General features: G+C 45.4%; 2 protein-coding genes across 3 annotated transcripts; both read left to right on the top strand.

Moving 5' to 3' along the window:
• The first annotated feature begins 2,110 nt into the window (after window positions 1-2,110).
• Window positions 2,111-7,043, top strand: LOC120952314 (uncharacterized). 2 transcript variants are annotated; one of them, XM_040371588.2, is made up of 2 exons: window positions 2,111-2,679; window positions 3,709-7,043. In XM_040371588.2, the coding sequence occupies exon 2, from the start codon at window positions 3,787-3,789 to the stop codon at window positions 4,624-4,626; it is 840 nt and encodes a 279-aa protein (XP_040227522.2). In that variant the 5' UTR covers window positions 2,111-2,679; window positions 3,709-3,786; the 3' UTR covers window positions 4,627-7,043. The 2 variants fall into 2 exon arrangements, with proteins under 2 accessions (XP_040227522.2, XP_040227523.2); XM_040371589.2 differs by lacking the exon at window positions 2,111-2,679 and adding an exon at window positions 3,264-3,623.
• A 700-nt stretch (window positions 7,044-7,743) lies between these two features.
• On the top strand, window positions 7,744-12,106 carry LOC120952311 (uncharacterized). Its single transcript, XM_040371585.2, has 3 exons — window positions 7,744-9,641; window positions 9,706-11,770; window positions 11,848-12,106. The coding sequence occupies exons 1-3, from the start codon at window positions 9,600-9,602 to the stop codon at window positions 11,928-11,930; spliced, it is 2,190 nt and encodes a 729-aa protein (XP_040227519.2). The 5' UTR covers window positions 7,744-9,599; the 3' UTR covers window positions 11,931-12,106.
• Window positions 12,107-12,192: the final 86 nt, after the last annotated feature.

Below are 12,192 nucleotides of genomic sequence, written 5' to 3'. Positions count from 1 at the left end.
TCTTGAACGACTGTTCACGACGATGGGCAAGTCCAGTTGACCTGTCTACCTATGGCTGATCTGACCCTGATTGATCTGACTGATAAATGGTTTAACACTTTGACCGCCAGCCTGACGTCACAGTTTTTGAGTGAGCACGTAGCGCATGGCAAGAGAGCGATGAGAGCGACAGTTTCTCGTGCGATTGTTATCACTCTTTTGTTTCATTGCGATAAGCGGCGTAGCACATGTCGTTCTCGTTCTCTCTTTCCTACCTCGTTCGTTCTCAAGAGAATCACTGAGCGTCAGATGCAAAGCTGAACGGTGAGCAAAACCGTCATGCGAATTTATATGACACGGCGCTTAAAGTGTTAATGAAGTCATGCCGCACTTGCGATGAACAACATCCCAAGTGCCACAAATCCACTAAATGACCTCTAAACGGCTTCTAAACGACTCAAGTTCTCTACCTAAACGGAATATAGAAAGACTTCGTTTAGCAGACGGTAAACGACTCATGCATTCTAAAAATAGCAAAAAAGCTGGTGGCGCTCTCTGTTGGTGGGATACCCCAACCAGTTGAGCTTCATCGCTTGGAGGAGAGCTTTCTCATTTCATCTGTACTGTTGTATGGTTTCGCATTGAAGTTATGCATCGCTAGAACTAGAACGGCGATACGATTGTTTAAATACTAAACTCCAACGGAAACCACCAGCACTGACGCAAGTGAGATTTGAGTAATGGTCGTTGGTGTTGATACCCATGTATCTGACAACACGACCATTTATATAGATTTTTGCTCGGAAAGTTAGAAGGCTATATAGGTCATAATAAGATGAAACTTGCCGAAACACATTGCAAGAAAAGGATAGCAATATAATAATCAGTTTTAATACGCCATCTATTGATCAAACTAATGAAGCTGTGGAGCTTTCATTTTTTTTCTATGGATATTCAATTTTCCAGTCGTTTAAGCTTAATCTGTGGCGCTTGGGGTGTTTGTGACCACACGCACGACCATTCTTCAGGGCTTCAGGATTTTTGCTCGGGAAGTAAAAAGGGGTAAACAGGGCATTAGATGAAGGAAGGAAAACACATTGCAAGAAAAGGACATAAAAAAAAGATGGGTTATAGAACGCCATCTGTTGACCAATCCAGTGAAGCTATGGAACAGCTATGTTGAGCAATCCAGTGAAACAGATACATGCACAACAACACTACCATCCATCATTCATTTCTCATCAACTCCTATCCCTAGCGCCACAGATTAAGCTCAAACGACTGGAAAATAGAATATCCATAGAAAAAAAAATGAAAGCTCCACAACTTCATTAGTTTGATCAATAGATGGCGTATTAAAACTGATTATTATATTGCTATCCTTTTCTTGCAATGTGTTTCGGCAAGTTTCATCTTATTATGACCTATATAGCCTTCTAACTTTCCGAGCAAAAATCTATATAAATGGTCGTGTTGTCAGATACGTGGGTATCAACACCAACGACCATTACTCAAATCTCACTTGCGTCAGTGCTGGTGGTTTCCATTGGAGTTTAGTATTTAAACAATTGTATCGCCGTTCTAGTTCTAGCGATGCATAACTTCAATGCGAAACCATACAACAGTACAGAGGAAATGAGAAAGCTCTCCTCCAAGCGATGAAGCTCAACTGGTTGGGGTATCCCACCAACAGAGAGCGACACCAGCTTTTTCGCTATTTTTAGAATGCATGAGTCGTTTGCCGTCGGCTAAACGAAGTCTTTCTATATTCCGTTTAGGTAGAGAACTTGAGTCGTTTAGAAGCCGTTTAGAGGTCGTTTAGTGGATTTGTGGCACTTGGGACGTTTAGCGGTCGTTTCGTGGATTTCTGGTACTTGGATAGGATATACTCTACCAAGGTGTATGTCTCTCAGATTTTAATACCATAGTCCATAGAACTGTTTGGTCGAATTGAGAAATTTCAATTTGCTCTCAACAACTTGACCTTATCATATTCATACACCTACAAACACAAGTCTGGGTAACGCATAAGTTGAAAGCATACTGTAAAAGCGTGGCATGTCTTTGTATGCATCTTGGACGAGTTTTGCTCCTTGGGAATCAGCTGTCAGCTGCGTCAAGCGCGTCAAATTTGACAGCTTTCATATTGCAGAATTATTTTGTGAAAAAAAAATCCACTTGGAAATGAACTCTTCCAAGATTTTCGACGAAAAATAGTGAAAAACTCATTGCTTGGGGCGTGTAACAAGTTAGCGAAAATCAAACACCTTAAAACGAAACATAGCGACGCAAGGTAATGAGCAAATAAGCTCGCGCTGTGTATCTTTTGCCACTGTTTGTGCTGCGCTGTACTATTCAGTAAGCTATTGCGCGTGTGTATGTGTGCTTCACTCGGTGTGTATGTGCGTATGTGTAGAATCAAAAAGTAAAATTATGACAGCTACTGCAGGGGGCATCAGCACTGGTCTGCTGCATTCCGGTTGTTAGATTTTGGGCAAATATAAAATAAAGTGTGCAGTGAGGAACAACCACAACCACACCGAAGAATAGAAACCTCTCCCTGTGGCTGTGAATTGCGGTACGGTGTCGGCAAAGGTCGGCCAACAGACGCGAGAGCAAAAGCAACCGGCCACTGCCAAAAGGGCGACAACGAGAGCAACACTGTCTCTGACACGGCCGTGCCTGCGCCAGAGCTAGCAAGTAAGTAAATTGTCCTTTTTGCATCTCCAACCAACGCGCTGGAACGCTTCCAGAAGGACGGAACCGCACCGACCAGTTGCGCACGTCCGCACGTAGTCCAACGTTCCCTCCCACCGTCCTCGCCCTTTGTTTGCAAGAAGTGGGCGCTGTCCTTGTTTCTCTCGGGGGCAAATGTTTTTCCCACCTTGGAATCGGCATGTCCCACGCATGTCGACCTCCCCCCGGTTTGCGTGTCCTGTGGAGGTGGCGCCACACTTGTGCCTCTCGAATACCGTATGGCAAGCGGGTGCTGCTGTTGTTGTTGGGTCGAAAGCTTGACACACCCTCAAACCAACACTCAACCCACCAGCACGCCCGTGTCCGTGCGTACGTCTCTCGTCGTTTTACACTACTTCCCCCCTCCGTTGTACAATGCGGCAGAAAATGTGACCGCAGTGTGGGTCGCGCTAATGCGACACAATTCCGGGTGCTGCGAATGTCGCAGCATCTTTTTCAATGTTTACCTTGCCCCCTCCCCTCGTATGGGCGCCCTCGTTGTCACGAACGATTTCGTGTCGTTCGATCACAGCAATCCAATTTGCAAGGTGTCTTGTGACCGATGGCAGCACACGCACATGCGGTTTTGCATGTGTTGTGCAAACTTGGCCCTGTTTTATTCCCCCGATGCGGAGTAATCCATCCACTCCGAACTGCACGCCAAATTAGCTTCAGCGCACTTTTTTTTTTAAATTTCTCACGAACCATTTAATTTGCCTTCCACGCCCATGTGTGCATAACATTACCTCCGCGCCACACACATGCAGCGCAGCACACTGCTTCGTCTGCCCGTAGTGCTTCTGTACCGAAAGCGAAAGATAAGCAAACCGATGGCGTTTCGATAAGTTACCTACTGCGAAGATAAGGCACGGCAGGGAAACAATTGATACCGGCATTTTGTCGAACCCGTTAGTGAGATTGCTTTTAAAAATGCTTTAAAATGTCAATGTGCTTTACTCACACTCATTTTCTTCTCTTTTTTCTTACTTGCAGGGCAACGGCAGCGCTGACAGCAAAGCTAACTCGTAAACAAACCATCCCGAAGTGACCAATCACACAGAAAACAGGACAATGGGCGACAGCAATACGGCAGCAAAGCATCAGGGCAGCAGCACGGACGGTGGTGGTGCTGCCGCTGCTGGCGCCAGTCACCTGATGCCGGGCGGGGCGGCAGGCGGAGCCGGTGGGCTGCAGCACGAGGGCAGCACGGAAGACATCGAGCGGCAGCTGGAGGCACTGGATCAGGAAAGTGATTCCGATTCGGAATCGCTCGAGGAGCTGGACGCGTGCGAAAATATCGAAGTCGTCAATCCGGACCGGACGGCCGCGGACCATTCGGATCCCGCCCTGGACGTTACCATCCGCTACACGATCTGCCTGTTCTGCAAGAAGCCGTTCCAGCTGAAGAAGGAGCTGAAGAAGCACCTGTTCGAGCACATGAAGAACCTGAAGCCGATGAAGGAGAAGAAGATCGTGGAGAAAAAGTTCAAATGTCACAAGTGCTTCAAAACGTACACAGAGAAGGCCCGGGCCGAAAAGCACATGACCAAGTGCAAGAAGGTGTCGAAGCTGCTGCTCGACATGAGCAATGCCGGGGACGGGCGGATACTGGGCGGCACCGAGTACGATGCCGCGATCGCGGAGAAAAGCGCCAAGAGCAGCATGAAGAGCGGTGGCAAGTTCCGCGAGCCTACCTCACCGCGCTCGCTCGTCTTCGATCCGGACATGGCGGACAGTGACGAGCGCTGGGCCTCGACGGCGGTGCGGGTACCGTCCGACGAACGAAGGGAGCGCAACCAGGTGGTGCACTTCGACGAGCGAACAACCAAGGGTGGTGGCGGTGGTCCGGGCAGCTCGGACGAATCGCCCACCTCGCCCGGTACCGGCGGACACTTTCAGAAGTGCTCGTAGAGTCCGACGCATCCCGCAGCCGCAACGCGCGGCTAACCGTAAAGCACGGCGGTAAAGTTCATCCCGATGCATCCGGCCACTCGGTGCATTGCGGGCACGACACGTACATCGGGCGGCTTGACCGACGGATGTAATGTGCTAACAACAGCCTGTGTTTCTTCGTGTTCCTTAGTTACATTTTGTTTCGTTCTTTACTTCATATGTATGTGTGAGTGAGTGTGTGTGTGTGTGTGTGTGTTTGTGCACATACCCGGCACATGATACACTCGCACGACGGGTGCTCGGGGTAATTTGTGCGTTTTTTAAATTGCTCACCATTGACATTGACCCATCCAGCACTGATCCCTCGTATTGGGGGAAGCATATACAACACTAAATTCTGCATTCTGCTCATATTGTTTCGTTCCCTTTACCCCCGTGTATGTTTGTGTGTGAGTCTGTGTGTGTTGCGTGCAGCGATGAGTGTAAAGATACATTGTTTCTGGTGCTAAACATTTTACCAACCTGGGCATGCCATGGGTAACGATGGTGAGACTTTGACGTGTTTCTCAGATGATTCAAATATCCCTTCACCATACCACCCGTACCATTAGCATCTCGCTGTAATGTCATACCTTAAAGTACGCTTAAAGCTCGCATGTGGTAGGTTTTATCCCAGTTTTGTCTCCCCCACCCCATTTAGTTTGCTATCTGTATTACTGTATTACTGTAAACCTCCTTCCCCCCTATCCGACCAACGCAACGTAACGAAAAGGAATGCCAAACAAGCACAACAAAGTGCGATACAAGTCGTACGCTTACATTTTTACATGGTTTAAACCGGGAACGGGCGATGAAGAGAAGAGTAAGGCAAAAACAAACAAAAAAAAAACGACATCCATTCTAATTATTATTACAGCCGTAACTTATTTACGCGTAGCAACACATTACACAAAAACACATACACGCGCACCACAAAAGAAGCAAACAAATGAGTAAGCTCGTTTACGAATGATGATAAAACAAAGGGAAAAGAAAAGAAAATGAAACAAATTACACACCAACACACATACATACTACGCAAACAGTAACGTTAGTATACATATTAATATAATCATTATTTAAAAGTTAAGCATTGTGATACTTGCCACATACGTTTAATTAAATTCTACTCCCCCTCCCCGCAAAACATACCCAACATAACGTACCATTCGTTGTATATAGTTATACTTGTATGAATATTAATGCCTGTGCTCTATTGATAGTAATGTGTATTATATCCTCTATCGCTTCTTGTACCAGTGTGACCGTTCCTTCCCGCTACGCTCCACCCGGGTTCAATGTGTGTACCAGCGTATGAATGAGTCATCCGTTTATCATTTTGATATCGCAGATTATTTAAACTGCTCCTATCATCATCATCATTATCACACTCAAACACCCCGCTGGATAACAATGAAGAAAAGGGACGGAATTCGCGTATTATTCATCCTCCATTGGTGACGGTATCGTTAGTCATTTGGACAAATTTACCTTTTTGTATTACCACAACTTTACAAGGATTTCCCCGTAAAAGTTCCCCACAGCTCACGGCCTCGTTTTAAGCGTGTAAACACAGTTAAGTGATACTTTCCATTGCTTTTGTCACGTGCAAAGAAGCGTTCAATATTCCCCACTACTCTATGGATCCATTATTCATTCAAATTTTATCACTCACACAAGTCGGATGTTTTGTCACAATGTCCAAAATAATGGACACAATGAAAATCCCTTGCTTATGTTTGTGCCCCCCAGCCACCTTCCTCACCCGCCTGCCCCTCCACGCCTTGTATCATTAGAATCAGGCAATCAGTAATAAAGGGGCGGGAGGCGGGAGTTAGGTAAGGTTGAAGTGAGCAAAAATGCTTACCTTCTTACTAGTCGTATAATGTGTTGTGTGTGTTGCATTGGTGGTATTAGGACGGTATCGAAATCAAACGTTAGTTTATAGAGTGGTAGAGAAAGGCGATTGTAAGCATGGAATTGAAACGCCCCACGGAAGACGGAGCATGTGCATGCAATTTACGTTATTCAGAACGATAGATCGCCAATAGATGTCGTTTGCACAAAACGCGACGGTTCAGTGTTACGGCGAAGGTTGGCAAAACCACGCGCTTCGAACAATCATTGCGAGGAAGAAGTGAAATTGAACAACAATCTCGAATTTTGTGCTCGTAATGCATCTCAAGCTCTAAGAGAAGCCACATGCGCAAGCAAGTGTGTGAAACCATCTTTTTTTATTCAAAACGAAGTAAAAATCGTTACACATACACACAATCAAGAAGAGAAGAGCACGAACTTTGATCGAATAGGCTCCCGCGCGACACGCGAATAATGACTAAACAATAATAATAATAATAATAATAATTATAACAAATATATACTGTTGAATATACCAATTTTTCCTTTTCCTTTTCCACTTCGATCAATATAACGAAATATCACGCTGTGTGTGTGTGTGTCTGTTTGAAGAGGAGAAATATCACGACGCCGCGGGCCATACCAAACTATCACGAAAGTTAAATAAAAGACTTAACAAGCTTGCTTAGAAGAAGCTGATAAGCAGTGGCACAGTTCAAGAGAGGATGGTAAAAATTTAAAATGTAACCTCATCTACAATCATTCTACGGCGAGGGATGTGAAACAATTTGGCGCAAAACGTGTGTTTGTTACTGTGTTTTGTTGAATATAGTACAACGGCATCACTTCACCTCTCCCACACACCACAGCATTGTATGCATGTATGTGTGTGTATGTGTGTCGAAAGAAGGTATGCGTGCGTGTGTCTAATTGTATGTGTGTGTGCATGTTTAATGGATGTCTAAATTGTCGGATTAGATGCTAAAGCCCCTTTTCAAATTAACGTGTGAAGATAAGGCAAATTAGAACCGGCCATGTGAGAAGAGCGTTGAATGGCAATAGGTCGACACTGGAAACAAACGTATTTTGGCAAATTTTGTGCTATTTATTTGTTAACACACCCTCTAACTAATGATGGGTAGCAGTTCCTTAGTAGCAGAGCGAATCTACTAGCTCCTAGTAGCTGAAAGGCCAAAGAAAGCAGTCTCTTGTATATCTGCGCCCTCGTAGAGATCCCCTGTCCTTGGAAAGAATTCGAGAAAGTTTTCCATTGTACAGGCGGTCCCCGAGATACACGGTACCTCTTATACACGGATTCGGAGATACGCGGATTTCTAAATTTGACAATTCTTTGAACAAATTGTACTGATTTGACACATCAATTTTAAATTGCCAAACAATTTCCGTTTTGATCGAATGTTAAAAACTATTTCAAATGGTTTAAAACTGTTATATTCAGTCAGAATCATATCAACTAATTCATAAAGTAACTATAACCTCCCCCTACTTGCAAAATTACACGACCATTACTGATATTTTAGCTGGAAACCACGAGATTCGACTTACGCGGAAATTCGAGATACGCGGTATTTTGTGGCCGTTTTCGGTCCCCATCAACCGTGTATCTCGGGGACCGCCTGTATTAGATTTTTTTTCTTATTTTCAAAGTCTCTGCTTGTAAAGGATTTCTTCAGTAGATCAAATACGAAAGAAAGTACTGATTTGCCGGGTGAAAATAGGAACGAAGTGTCAACGGGGTTAGTGTATTAGAGTGTATAGGTTTATACCTAACGTATTAATAAAAGCAGGACGTAACCCTCTATCTAATAAGATAACGAATCTGCCCTAGTATGTATCTGTATTATTGAGTATGAATATATCCCTAAAAGCATGGCTCAATGAATGATTGTATGTTTCTTCCAATTTATTCATTTCTAACATGCAATCTATCCTTTATAGAAACTTTTGCTCGAATTTCTTTCTATTTTCTCCAACTATGTTTTCATTTAACGTCCGTTGTTGTTATATGTGCATGGGGTGCGTTGTGTGTGTGTGTGGCAGCTTATAAGTGAAAGAATAACAAAAAAAATAATGCAAACCGATCGAAAGTTGTTGTTATGATGCCAGAAGTTGTGGAAAGAAAGAAAGTAAGACAAATAAAAGCAAAATAAGTAAATGTTGAAACAGGAAACTAGCAAAACGAGGAGAGAGAGCGAGAGAAACTAAAAACAAAAATAAAAGAGGAAAAATTTAAACATTATATGCTGCAAAGAAGGAAGTGCAGACAGAACTGGAACATTGAAAACGGAAAAGCAAAACATACAGTGGCTTTTGATACGAATAAAAAAATGACTAAAAATATAGTACAGAATGTAGAGGAAGAGATGAAAAAACAAAAATTAAAAAAAAAACAGAGAAAAAGACAGAATAAGCGACAAATACATACATACACTACGTAATATATCAACATACACCATTGAGTTTTGTACATGTGTTGTGTGCATGTGTGCTAAAAAAGGGAAACAATATTTCCCGCTCGCTCGCGGAGATAAGCATGGATATGGTAAATGGAAAAAAAAATCTCGTAAAAAGAGTTAAATCGGTTGAGGAGTTTATGACACTACTGTTGACAATGATTTTGAAAAGAGAGTAAAGTAAAGAGTGAAGCAGGGAAAATAACATAAGAAAATAATACCAAGCAGACGCACATGCACTAACAGCAAACCTACCAATAAAGAAATCAATAAAAAAAAAACGAAAGACTCAGAGTAATAAACGCAAATCAATATTCAAACCGCAAGTGTGTATATTTAATTAAAAAGTTTAAATAATTTTTTAAAAATCTAAAAATTTAAGGTAATAATAATCCTTCTCCAACGCAGAATGGAAAACGACACATGGCAACTACTTCACAACACACACAGCCTGCTTTGGTGGAACAATTTTCCTGTAGAACACACCTGGAACACCAAAAACGCTTTCAGAAAAGAACATTTCAATCTAAGTAGCCATAACAGCGTGTGAGTGTACTGAGAGGAACGTCCTACGCTTAGAACAGAAGACAGACAACGAACGCGTACTAAATTATCCACAAAATGAAAACGAAATTTCCCTGCGATGACAATGCCCACGCCGAGGTATGTAAGCGAGTTCCATTTTGGGACACAGTAGTAACCACCGCCTTCGTCCATCCCTGCGCAGCACGCTCGTTTGCTAGCCGTTTGGAAGAGTTGCGAATACATACGGTGCCAGCTAGAGCCGGTCGCAGAAAAGCTACGGCTACAGTTCCAGCAGCAAGATTCCTGCCATTCCGGCACGATACCGGTGTACCTGTTTGCCAACATCCTTGCCTGCCACCTGGGAGAAGCTGTGAACAAGGAGTCGGTTTGTCAGCTTGCCGAATACTTTAGCGCCACTGCTGGCCGCACGTCGTACGATCAGTTTTGCGATGTTCTGTTCGGCAAAGAGAAGGGCACCCGCTCGCCCTATGATGGTGATGTTCGCGACCATCCTGACGATCGCTTGTCCGTGTACGAACATCGCAAGCTGGCGCTGATGCTGATGTCGATCGCGAAAGCGTTGCGCTATCGGGAGCACGTGCTAACGCCCTACTTCGAGGACTACTCGCTAACGACCAACACGGCACCATACTGCACGGTACGGTATGCGACACGCGTGCTTTACTTTTTGGGAGTAACGCTCGCCAAGCCGGACACCGTTCTGCTCGTAAAGCGCTTCTCGACCAATGGGCATAATTTCAACTACAAAGCATTTATCGACGAGATCGATCAGCTGGTTCGCTATGTGGATGCGCACGACGGTGCACTCGACCGGGAGAAGGATGATGCGGCAGTGCCACCGAAAATCATACACACCCACCTGCCTAAGGTGGATCGTACGGAGATTGGTACCGTACCGTTGGCCACCCTGCTGGGTAAGCGTTTCGCTTTTCATCCCTGTTTGGATGCGGCCCGGCGGGACTATGGGCTGGAGGAGCTGCTCCTGCGCATACAGCGACACATTTGGAATGGATCGATCGGTGCGAAGGACTTTTTCCAGCCGTACGATCCGCAGCGCTGTGGATGGATGGCCAAGAGCACCTTTATCCGCTGCCTGGACGTGATAGGACTTTCGCCCCTCGATCGATTGCCTTTGAATGAGCGGGAAATTAAGCAGCTTTGCAAACGATATGCTGACCCGAAAGATCCTTGCAAAGTGCACTGGACGGCTTTTGTGGACGAAATGGAGCGGGTGTTTACGGAGAAGCATCTGGACAAGGGGCCGTTCAAGCAGCTCGAAAGTCCTCCACAGGCGGTGAAGAATTTACCCCACCCTGGGAAGGAACAGCTGGCCGAGGACGCACTCCACGATGCTGAGCGGATTGTACGTGAGCTGAAGCGCAAAATCGCCTGCAAAAGCATATTGATCGAGCCACCGTTCCAAGATTTCGATACGCATCGTAACGGTCACGTTAGCTTCAGCCAAGCTCGGGAAGTGTTTTCCATGTGTGCCGTACATCTGGAGGAGCGGGAAGCTTTCCTGCTGGAAAAGCTGTACGGTGACACATTGGGCTTTCATTACAATCAATTCCTGAAGGATGTTGGAGTGACGGTTCCAGCCGATGAGAACAGCACACTTCCGTATCGAAAAATTATCGAAATGATCAACAAAGACCAAACGGCACCGGCAGAGCCGATGCCCTGGGAGCGAGATATCGTTCGAGTGCTGGCAAAGGTGAAGGCCCAAACTGTACGGCGCCGGTTACGGTTGGTAGATTATATGGAAGGATTTGATCCGCTAAACCACCACCGTATCAGCGATGAGCAGTTCTGCCGAGGCTTGTCAACGGCCAGCGTTCAGCTGACTCCGAACGAGATGCAGCTGCTGTGCGAGCTGTTCCGCACACCCACCTGCCAGACGGTGGACTACAGGCGGTTCTGTGATACCGTAGCCGAAGTCGACTATCAACCGTACCTGGAGCGAGCACCGCTGCTAGTACCGTGCAGCCATTTTCCGGCCGACGAGCAGCCGGTCAATTTTCTCAACTTCCACGAGCGAACCATCCTGTCCAAGGTGCTGCAGAAGCTCGCCCGCCATGCGGACATTGTGTCGAATTTGGGCTCGCTGCTGAAAGATTTCGACCGGCAGCAGATCGGACACGTGGGCCGAAACCAGTTGCTGCGCGCGTTCGCAACGCGCGACCTGCACACGCGCATCTCGAGCCGCGAGTTTGAGACGCTGTGCAAGTATTTTGCGGTGGAAGTTGGTAAGCGCAAAGGGCGATTTAGTTTGGTCAGTAGATATTATATAAAGGAGAATTGTCCTTCTTTTCCCTGCCCACAGGCTATCGACAGGAAGTGAACTACCGTGCGCTGCTGGACGCATTGGATTATTTGTACGAAAATCGAGAAGTTCATCCATTTTAAGCACGATTTATTCTGTCAAATAAAGATTTTTATGTCTTGAAACGACCAAGCGTTTTACGGTTAGCAGAAGGTTAATAGGCCGTTTTAATAATATTTTGCACGATTCAGAAGAGCACACAAATAATTATACACAGAAGTCGGTGGCTTACGTCTGTTCAGTTCAATGTCGCGCCAAGAAGAGAGCTTTTTTTATGACAGTTCATCTAGCACACCGGGTGCTCCAGCGGTCAAGGTATAATGCGTTTATACCGCTGCGTTCGGG

Source organism: Anopheles coluzzii, chromosome 2 (assembly GCF_943734685.1).
Source record: "Anopheles coluzzii chromosome 2, AcolN3, whole genome shotgun sequence".
Classification (NCBI taxonomy): Eukaryota; Metazoa; Arthropoda; class Insecta; order Diptera; family Culicidae; genus Anopheles; species Anopheles coluzzii.
Note: the sequence above shows the minus strand (reverse complement) of the source record. Positions and strands in the feature narration are given on the sequence as shown.

What these genes read in the sequence shown, in the direction of transcription:
- LOC120952314 (XM_040371588.2), top strand. Translation starts at nt 3,787, where the DNA reads ATGGGCGACAGCAATACGGCAGCAAAGCATCAGGGCAGCAGCACGGAC.
- LOC120952311 (XM_040371585.2), top strand. Translation starts at nt 9,600, where the DNA reads ATGAAAACGAAATTTCCCTGCGATGACAATGCCCACGCCGAG. An exon ending in ATGACAATGCCCACGCCGAG is followed by an intron (nt 9,642 to 9,705) that starts GTATGTAAGCGA and finishes ATCCCTGCGCAG; the next exon opens with CACGCTCGTTTGCTAGCCGT. An exon ending in GTATTTTGCGGTGGAAGTTG is followed by an intron (nt 11,771 to 11,847) that starts GTAAGCGCAAAG and finishes CCCTGCCCACAG; the next exon opens with GCTATCGACAGGAAGTGAAC.